Source organism: Cynocephalus volans, chromosome 10 (genome assembly GCF_027409185.1).
Source record: "Cynocephalus volans isolate mCynVol1 chromosome 10, mCynVol1.pri, whole genome shotgun sequence".
Taxonomy (NCBI): domain Eukaryota; kingdom Metazoa; phylum Chordata; class Mammalia; order Dermoptera; family Cynocephalidae; genus Cynocephalus; species Cynocephalus volans.
In genome coordinates this window covers 52,318,876-52,329,402 of record NC_084469.1, presented here as the reverse complement: position 1 = coordinate 52,329,402, position 10,527 = coordinate 52,318,876, and the positions used below count along the sequence as shown (strand labels likewise).

The following is a 10,527-nucleotide window of genomic DNA, read 5'->3' as shown; positions in this document are numbered from 1 at the left end:
GCCCATTTTACAGATGAGGAAAACGGAGGCCCATGGCTATACAGCTGGCCAGCGCAGCACCACCCAGGTCTGAGTCCACAGTGGTGGTTATTATTTACTCTGCTGCCAGGTCCTGGGAAAGAGAACCAGTTTCTGTCCTCCTGAAATTATGGGAGAAACATGCCTTAAACAGATAAGGGCATATGTTCACTTAGAGACACTATGATGAACCATAGGAAACAGAATCTAACAGGCAGGCCCATCTCATCCTGGAGAAGGGAAACCAGGACATTTTCCCAGAGGAGGTGACATTTAAACTGGTATCTTAAGGATGAATAACAGTAAGATTTCATTTGAACACAGGACTTGATGGCTTTAAGAAACAAACAAAAAGTATGGAAATCCACCAGCTTCCAACTTCGAGGGGGTGTTTCTTGTCCAAGGAGGGGATGGGGCAGGTGTAGGTGCTGGTTTCCCAAGCCTGTCTCACACAGAGCCTCAAGTAATTGTATTAAAAATAAGTTTATTGATATCTTGTCACCACTGAGGAGAAAGGAGGGGGTTGAGCCCTGAAGGTCAGAAACAGCAATGGGAGGCAGAGGACCCATCCTATACCTCCGCAATCAGAACTCTGTCCCCTCCCTAGGGTACAGATCCCTCTTTGTCATCCATATTTTGATTTGTCTTGCAACTCCCAGCCCCTCCAAAGTCTGGGATGGGGAGGTAGGGAGGCCTCAACAGGTCAATTATTTTCAAGTCAAGAAGAGGAATTGTTAGGAAAGGAGATATGTGGAGACCCGAGAGGTTCCCTCACCATCCCACAAAGGGCAATAATAAATAACATAAAATTGATGGCTTAGAAGTCAGGGTTAAGGGAGGCAGCCAGGCAGAAGCACTGTACCAGAGAAAGGGGCTGGAGAAGTCCATCCATGAGACCCTCCAGCCAATCAGGCACTAACTAGCACAGGGAGTGGAGTGCTTATGCCCCTGGAGCAGGGAGCCAGGGGGCAGCTGGGATGGGCAAAAAGCAATGCTCCCTCGACTGCGCCAAGCTGGGGAGAGGGGGTGCAGGCAGAAGGAGCATGGACAGCAGATTTCAGGGAGATTTCCATCGGCCCCGCCTCTTCCGTGTAGGGAAACCTTTTCGCCTCTTGTGTGGAGGTGAGTCATGGGGAGGGAGTGGGGCTGGGGGTGGCTGGGGTGCCCCCTCCTCACTCCTGGGGGCAATGATCACCCCCCTGGCTGCCACCACGGCCCCGTCCATGACAGCAGCCACCACAGACACAGGCTCTGGGGTGATCTCCACCTTGGGGGCAGGTGGGGGCAAGACAGGCCTGGGAGGTGGGGGCGGGGGCAGAGGTGGGGGCAGCGGGTCCACTGGAGTTCCTGACAGAAGAGGCAGCAGGGCACTGAGGGCCTCACTCAGCTTGGCCAGTCCCTGCCGAAGAGTACCAGCCAGCTCCCGGATGGCGTTGGCAGTCTCCTGCTGGGCCCGCAAGAAGTCCAGGGATGGGTCTGGCGCTGAGGGTGTGGGCGGAGGCCGAGGAAGGAGTGGGGAGCTGGGGGGCGAAGGTGCCACTTGGCAGAGTGGTGGGGGTGGTGGTGGAGGGACTGGGGGTGGTGGAGACAAGGCCAGGCGGGGCAGCTGCACTGTCTGCAGGGCTGGAGAGGGTGTGGACTCACACTCCTTGGGCCGTGGGTTGTCCCCTTCTTGAGGATTGCAGGAGGGCTGAGCCCAGGGCTCCGGGCTGCTGGAGCCCCCCTTGACATGGGCTAGTGTATCTATAAAGAGAAAGATGCAGGTAAGGTGTGAGTGACCCCGGAACGCTGCCTTGATTTCCCCTTCTCTCCCTTCTCCACCTTCCCCCTACCCTGATCCTGGAGCGATCCTTTCAAAACCTGTCAGATGGTGCTTTGGAACAGAATCCCCATGATGGGCCAGTGTTTGTACCCAGGGGAAAGAGTCAATATATTTAACCTTGTGGCTTATTCCAACTTTAGTGGAAACAGAGTCCTGGAAGTTTCCTGCTGGGCTAGACAGCTCCCATCTCAGTAACAGCCAACATTCTGCAAGGCTCTAAACCATCTGAACACTCCCTACCACACCTCTCAGGATGCACTGCTAGATGCTGGTGAGGTCTGGGGGCCTGGGAGAGAGGTGGAGTGTCTGGAGCACTGGGGGCACTTCTGGAGGCTCTCTCTAACCAGGATGGCAGGATTTTCTAGTTTAACTCCTGGCCTGCTGGGCTTCCTCAGTCTCCACTCACCTGGGATGTCATTCATGCTCATGGACTTGAACACAGTGTGCAAACAGGCTTCCAGATTCCCGGGCCCACCCTGAACCTCTCCCCTAAGTTCCAGACTCCCATCTCCAGCTGTGTCCTCAGCCTAGCCACTGGATTGTCTAAGAAAGCCTCAAACCCACTTGTTCAGAGCTGAGCTTCTGATCCCCTCCCAGCCTGCTTCTCTCTTAGCCATACCCATTTCAGCTGATGGTAGCTCCATCCTTCCAGCTACTAGGGCTAAACACCTTTACTCTTCTTTTTCTCTCCCAAGACACCAACTAAGTACAAACGCCATTGGCTCTACCTTCAAGGTATATACAATATCTATCCTCTTCTCTATACCTCCATGGCCCACACCCTCGTCCAACCACCAGCATTTCCCACCTGGACTACTGCAGTTGCCTCCTCATTTGGCTCCCCACTTCCTCCCATGCCCCTTATACAGTCTCTCCTCAGCAAGCAGCCTGAGGGTCCAACTAAAATACAAGTCAGTTAGGCTACAGGAAAAGAAGCTAGTCATGAAGGATCACATATCATATGAGCCATTTATATGTCCAAAACAGGCAAATCTATAGAGACAGAAGTAGATTAGTAGTTGCCTAGGACTGGGGGGAGGTGAGGGATATGGGGGAGGGGGTGGTTAAGAGGTACAGGGTTTCTTTTTGGAGTGATGAAATGTTCTGAAATTGATGTGGTGATGGTTGCACAACTCTGTGAATATACTAATAGCCATAGAATTGTACACTCTAAATGGGTGGATTGTGTACTACGGGAATTACATCTGGATAAAATTGTTTAAAATAGTACAAGTCAGATCTTGTCCTTTCTCTGCTCAAACCCTCCTGTGTTTGGCTTCCATCCCACTCAGGGCAAGAGCAAAGTCCTTGAGGTCCCTAAGGCCCTGCACCTTCTGCCTCCATTGCTTCCCTGACCTCATCTCTCACCCCTCTGTCTCCCTCTTACTCACTAGGATCCAGTCACTTTGGCCTCCTTGCTGGTCCTCAAACACACTAGGCCTGCTCCTGCCTCAGGTCTTTGCCCTTGCCATTCTTTAGCTTGGAAAGGTCTTTCCCCAGATACCTTCCTGGCTTCCTCTCTTACCTCCTTCAGGCTTCTGTTCAAATGTTGCCTCCTCTGGAAAACCTTTCTCAACCATAATTGAAAGTAGCTCCCGTCCCTTTCCTTTTATCTCCCCTAGCCCTACCTGATTTCTGGTATAGCGCTTATCTCCACCTGGTATAGTATTAATTTGTATTTGTTGTCTGTCTCCTCCTCCGGATGTCAGCTCCATCAGGCGGGGCCTTGTTTTGTTTACTGCTGTTTACCCAGTGCCTAGAACAATGTCCAGCATAAATTTTTTTCTTTAATGAGAAAAGAACTGTGGCTTCCAGAATGAAAGTTTAGCCTCTTCCCCGGGCTACAAGGCCTCAGCTCTTGCCCCCACATCTTCCTTTCTGACCCTCTAGGCTGTCTCAGGGTCAGTGCACATGCCGTTCCCTCCTCCAGGATCATAACCTCACCTTGCACTGCCCCTTGCCCAGCTCAGATGTTCCTTCCCCAGAGAAGGCTACCTCCCCGTCCTCAACCAATCAGATGACCCTGCTCTTCCTTCAAAAATAGCTAGACCCCTCCTGCCTTGAATGCTGGGGGTCCAGCCTCCTTGGGCCAGCCAGCCAGGGGAGGTGGGAAGAGTTACTGGACACTTCCCTCAGCAAGGCCCTGGGCTAAACTTTCCTCCTACGTTACTTCACCAAGTCCTCCCAGCCATTCTCTGGGGCAGGTGCTATCACGACCATCATCCCATTTTATTTTATTTTTTTGGCAGCTGGCCAGTATAGGGATCTGAACCCTTGACCTTGGTGTTACAAGACTGTGCTCTAACCAACTGAGCTAACCAGCCAGCCCTCTACCCCATTTTAGAGATGAGGTGATGAGGTCCAGAAAGAGGTGTCATAGAGCTGATAAACAGGTGAGGGGAGATTTGAACCCAGGCTGGCTCCATAGCCCATGCTTTTAACCACCCCTTGGGCAGGGGCTGTGGGCCTGGGGTTGGGGTAGGAAAGGGGAGTCTCCCTTATAAGGGGCATGGAAATTGCAGCCACTCAGAAATGTGGCTTTTCAAGTCTACTGAGCAAAAAGGAACAGAAAGTGGCCCAGCCTTTGTGCCCACAGAGTTCACAGGAGACAAGGAAGGGCCGCTATGAGAGTTAAAATCATATTTATTTGCAATCTTTGGGCCTCAGTTTCCCTACCTGTAAATGGGTATGCATGAGTGTGGGACTAAATGACACAATAACATCTCCCTGAGGGCCATCATAGGGATTGAGTCACTACAGATACAGGGTTTAGGACTGCCTGGGACATAGTAAATTCTCAATGTCATTATTGTTATTTCAAATATTAGGTCAGAGATAAATGTTTCTTAGCGATTTCTCCAGTGTCAACAAAGATGCCTCAGGCTGCCCCTTCTGAGTTTTACACAGTGGGTAATCTGTGTAAGATTCTAACTGCGGATGCTCTAAGCATGTTCCTGCCTCAGGATTGTTGCACATGCCCTATCTTCTAGCTGAGAGATATCCGCTAGATATCTCTATTCAGGTCTCTGCTTGAATTTCATCTCCTCAGAGAAGCCCTCCCTCACTGCCCTGTCTATATAGCCCCCTTCAACCACTCACTATCCTCTTAATATGCTTTATTTCTCTCCTTAGTTCCTATCACTTCCTGGTATACAATTTGTTTTGGAGGTTACTTGTCTGTGGTCTGTTTCCCCATCTAGAATGTCAGCTCCACAAGGGAAGGGGATTTATCTTCTGTATTCCCAGCACATACCATAGTAACTGCCTTGGAAGAGGTTCTCAATAAATGTTTGTTAAATGAATGAGTGAATATTAAGTGCTTGCACAGCTTCTGAAAAAATAAGTTTGCCACCTCTGTTCTGGTTCAATGGGGCTGTTTCACAGATAGAAACAGTGAGGTTTGACTCAAGCTGAGAACAAGGGTCCCAAGTGATTGTGTCTCTCTCCTGTTTAAGATACTTTCGTGCCTCCTGAATGCCCTCAAGATGAAATCCAAAGTCCTGACCTTGACTTACAAACCACCTGTTATCTAATTCTGGCATACCCATTTAACTCTCAGTCAATATTAATTGCTGTTGTCGTTACTGCTGGGCAGTCTAGTCCAGTGGTTAAGCTAACTGCATGGACTGGGAATTGGACACTCACATGTGTTTGAGTCGTGACTCTACTACTTGCTGTGTATTGTTGGGTGGGTGAATGAACCTCTTCCAATCATATGATTTTGAACTCCTTTGTCTGATCATGTCCACATTGCGCTTAAGATAAAAATCCAAACTCCTCACCTTAGCCTAAAGGCCCAGCATGGTCTGGCCAAGCTTTCTTGCTTCCAAGCTGTTGCACATACTGTTCCTTCTATGAGGAACACTTTCCCACCCGCTCTTCATTCTTACTCTTTGTGTCCTAGCTCTCACATCCCTCCTCCAGGAAGCCCTCCTTGACCCCCCAGGCTGGGTCAGGTGCCCCTTCTGGGCTCCCACAGACCCTGGGCTCCCCAACTCCAGCCCTGCCTGCTCTGGGTCATAACTGTCTACTCCACTGGACTGTCTCAGTTATCAATGTGTCCCCAGCACCACCCCACACAGGGCAGGTGTTCAGAGAATAGCTATAGAATAAATTACAATCCACAGTCAAGGCTAATCAGGGAAGTCTCTGTAATCAGCTCTCCACACCTCCTCTATTCAAGCCATGGCCTTAGGAAAGTTCCTAAACCTCTCCAAGTCTTTGATTTATAAAATGCTGAAATACTATGTACCTCACAGTATTGATAATTATCATATCAAGAGCTAAGAAAGACTGTTCAGAAGGTGCTGGACTAAGCAATTTACCCATATTAACTCACTTAATCTTCAAAGCAACCCTTTGGGGTGGGGATTGTTTTTATTTCCATTTTACAGATGCCAAAACTTAAGTGCAGTAACTTACTCAGATGACACAGTTGAGTGGCGAAGTTGTGATTGGAGCCCAGACAGTCTGTCTCCAGAGCCACTACCCTAACTGCATTTAATGAAATCCTGCGTGTGCAGATGATCCCAGGTGTGGTCTCGAGCCAGGCCTCCTAGGTCTGGTTCCATTCCTGACTGACGGTTACCAGCCATGGGACCTGAGGCAAGTCATTTCACTTTTCTGAGCTTCAGTTTCTCAGGCTGTAAAATGGAGATAGTAACAGCACCCACCTCACAGGATTGTAGTGAGGGTGTGATGAGCGACAAAAAGGGCTTGGAACAGCACGGGGCATAAAGCAGACTTTGTGAGTGTTTGCTCTTGATAAGCGACGGTAAAGGAACTCACCTGCCCGTCGATCCTCCCTGCGGTCCTCGGACAACACACAGCGCTGGGCGGAGGCGCTGGGGGCCGGCGGCTGCGAAGAGGCGGCCGCAGGGGGCTCCTCGGCCCCAGCACCAGCCCCTGGCCCTGCCACACCGGGCCCCAGGATGGCAAAAATGGTCTCTTCTTCCGCGGAGAAGGCGTCTTCGGCGGCGGGCCCGGCGCCCTGCGTGGAGTGCGGCACACGTGCCAGCTTCTCCTTGGTGCGGCGCTTGAAGTCGTTCCAGCGCTTCTGCACCTCCTGGCCCGTGCGCTTCCAGCTGGTGATGCCGTTGATCTTGGCGGCGATGCCGTCCCACACGCGCCGCCGCTCGGCCACGCTCACCCGACGGCTCTGCGCGCCGTAGAGCTGCGGGTAGTGGGCGCGCACCTCACGAATCAGGATCTGGTTCTCTTCGAACGAGAAGCGCGGCTTGCGCAGCCGGGTGGTCTCCTCCGCTTCGCCCGCCGCCGCCGCCGCCGCCGAGGCCATGGCGCCCCCCGACGCCGCCGTCCCGCCGCCTGGCGCATGGGGGGCGCCGGCTCTGCGGGCAAAGGGCGCATGGCGCTGGCGGGGGCTCGGCATTCCCGAGGCGCCCGCCTCAACAGGGCCACCCCGACAATAGCTCCTACGTCCCGGGGAAGGGGTGGAGGCTCGGGGCCGGGGGCGGGCAGAGGCGACGGGCTGCTGGGGGCAGTCAGAAGTACCCAATGGTAGCTGACACCGGTTAAGTGCTCATCTTGTGCTTCGCGCGGCGCAAAGTGCCACGCCGAGGAGTTGATGGAAATTGGGGGAGGGTCTGGAGGGATGGAGGGAAATGAGGAAAAGTGGAAGAGGATGTGTCTGCAGGAGTTAGAGGAGAATGAGAGCATAAGAGAATAGGAAATAGGAGAATGGAGGTGTCTTGGGGGTAAGGAGATGCTGAAGGGGCGATGCGGCAAGAAGGGAGGGATCTGGAGCAAAGGGAGCTCTGGGGGTTTCGGGGGCAATGGGGCGTCTTGAGGACCGATCTGAGAAGGGGTCCCAAGAGGGGATGTCCAGTAATAATGGTGAGACGGGGGCTCCTGGGTCAGTGGGAGAGGTGGGACGATAAAATATTAGGGATTAGGGTCTGAGGGGATTTGGGGGTTTCTGGGGATTGCCAGGAATTAAGGGGCGATCTGGGAATAACGGGAGTCGGAACCAGAGGAAGACAACGAAGCCTACGGGGACTCCAGGAAGAGCGAGGGTCACGGAGGGTAGGGACCTGGTCGGGCCACGGGTCACTCACCGGCGTCGCCGCAGCCCCCGCCTGCCGGTGGGTCAAGGCTCGGGCTTCTGCGGCCTCTTCCCTACCCACCAACCCCCGCCTTTCTCTCTCCCCTCTCTTGGCCCCGCCCCTGGCCGCCCCTTGAGCCAGGGCGCAGGCGCGTCTAGCATCAGTCGGCCCCAAAGCCCTTACCGCCTGGGTTTCATTCCATCGTCCCCAACACGGCGCAAGCGCAGAATTGTCCTCCGCCGGGCTCCACCAGCAGGCCGTAGCTGCGCAGCCGCAAGATTAGCGCTGCGCTCGTTCCCTAGCCCCCTGGTGCCACAACGGCGCACGCGCAAAACTCCGAGGGGCGCGTGCGCGTCCCTTGCTCCGGCTGGTCAAGGTACGTCGGACTTTGTTTCGGCGCAGGCGTAGCAATCCTTGGAGGAACAGGGGTTGACGCTGGCTACAGCGGTAGGACTGAGCGGCGTCCCGGCCTTTCCAACAGTCTTCCAGCCCGGCCTGCGCTCTAACTACGCATGTGTCTCTTTCTCTTGGAGAAAGGGGAAGGGGGCTGCCCTGGAAGGTAGCGCTTCGTCTCCATGACAACTGCGTGGGTGGGGTCGGTGTGGGCCGTCAGGAAACCGCGTTGCAGCCTCTCGCAGCCGCCTGGGCACTGGGCCGGTGGGGAACTACTACTTACCGATAGAGGTGGAGCACCCTGGGAATATTCCGTCCTAGGCGGATGCAGCAACCTTAGCAATCCATCAACCTGCTGATCTCGCCTGATGGCCTACAGTTCACACCTTAAGGTCACGGAGCGGGGAGGCAGATCACAGGGAAAAGTTTCTTGGACGGTAGCGAGAGTGATCCTGGTGCGCGCACGATTTAAGGCAAATGCGTGGAGGCAGGAATGAAGCTAGAACACAGGTTGGGTGGACCGGATGACGGAATGATGGAATTAAGCACAGCTGAAGATTCTATTCAGTGTGCTGTAGGAGTCCTCAAGGTCATTTCAACAAATGGTGCTTCATTCATCTATTCAGATATTTATGAGCTCCTACACAGTTTCAGGTGCAATGAACATATACAAAATCCCTATCCAAACTGAGCTCACTTTTTAGTTTGGAGAAACAGGATAAGCAAAAAAAAAAAAAAAAAGAAAAGTATAGGTGAGAAAGTGATAAATGTTATGAAGGAAATGGAAGTAGGAAAGAGTTGAGGATGGAAGTTTTTTCTTTTTTTCTTTTTCTTTTTTTTTTTAAAGATGACCGGTAAGGGGATCTTAACCCTTGACTTGGTGTTGTCAGCACCACGCTCAGCCAGTGAGCGAACTGGCCATCCGTATATGGGATCCGAACCCGGGGCCTTGGTGTTATCAGCATCGCACTCTCCCGAGTGAGCCACGGGCCGGCCCGAGGATGGAAGTTTTTGTGTGTGTATGTCTGTAATTTTAAAATAAGGTGGCTGGCAGAGGCCTTCCTGAGAAAGTGACATTTGAATAGAGACGTGAAGGAGGTGAGGGAGCAAGTGCAGCCATTAGGAAGAATGTGCTCTGACTCTGGATTTAGTGGCATTTATCTGGAGACCTGACTTTAGGGAGCGAGGGTGGAAGCTGGGTGCCCAGGGAGAAGGTGACTAGAATGGTTCAGGTGAGAGGTGGTGGTGGCTCCAGCCAGGTTGGTAGCTGCAGAGGTGAAGTGAAGTGGAATTAGACCTGGAATATAAGAAAGCGAGGTGTCGAGGGTGACACCAGTGTCTTTGGCGGTGCCAGAAGTGAAGATGGGCAGGGCTATAAAAGGATCAGGAGCTCAAGTTTGCCCAAACTTAAGATGCCCATTAATTAACCAAGTACAAATGCTGGGTGGGCAGTTGGATATTTGAATCTGGACTTCAGGACAGAGATCTTGACATATAAATCTTGACATATAAATTTCAAATATAAACCTTTTTTTTTTTTTTATAAAAGACGACTGGTACGGGGATCTTAACCCTTGACTTGGTGTTGTCAGCACCATGCTCAGCCAGCGAGCTAACCAGCCATCCCTATATGAGATCCGAACCCGTGGCCTTGGTGTTATTGGCCTTGGTGTTATCAGCACCACACTCTCCCGAGTGAGCCACAGGCTGGCCCTCAAATATAAATCTTGAAGTATCATCTTGAAATATAAATTTGGGAATTGTCAGTGAATAAGTGACATTTAAATCTGTAAGACTAGGAGAGGTTGCTATGGGTCCACGGCCTGAGGCTGGGGGCACTCCAATACGGAAGGCTGGGGCAGGAATTAGCAAAGGAGACTGAGGAGGAGGCGTCAGTGAAGCAGGAGGAGAACTGAGGCTGCGTGCTGGCCTGCAGGCCAAGTAAAGGTTGCAAATCAAAAAGGAGAGGAAGACCAGTAGTGCCAAATGTGGCCTAGAGGCTAAGTCCGATGAAGACTGAGAACTGACCTTTGGGGTTAGCAATATGGAAAGTCATCAGTAATCGTGAAAAGAGCAGTTTTGATTGGGTGGGTTTAAGAGGGTTTAGAGAGAGCCAGCATAGATGATCCCTTCTAGCATTTGAGCAGAGGAATGGGGTGGTATCTGGAAGGGGGCATAGGATCATAAGTTTATTTAAGACAAGAGATGTAACAGTATGTTTGTGCACCAAGG

At 52.2% G+C, this 10,527-nt stretch overlaps 1 protein-coding gene across 1 annotated transcript; it reads right to left on the bottom strand.

The window, feature by feature from the left end:
• Positions 1 to 485: 485 nt before the first annotated feature.
• MYPOP (Myb related transcription factor, partner of profilin) lies at positions 486 to 8,002 on the bottom strand. Its single transcript, XM_063112006.1, has 3 exons — positions 7,915 to 8,002; positions 6,629 to 7,188; positions 486 to 1,761 (listed from the first exon to the last, which is right to left on the bottom strand). The coding sequence occupies exons 2-3, from the start codon at positions 7,134 to 7,136 to the stop codon at positions 1,076 to 1,078; spliced, it is 1,194 nt and encodes a 397-aa protein (XP_062968076.1). The 5' UTR covers positions 7,137 to 7,188; positions 7,915 to 8,002; the 3' UTR covers positions 486 to 1,075.
• Positions 8,003 to 10,527: the final 2,525 nt, after the last annotated feature.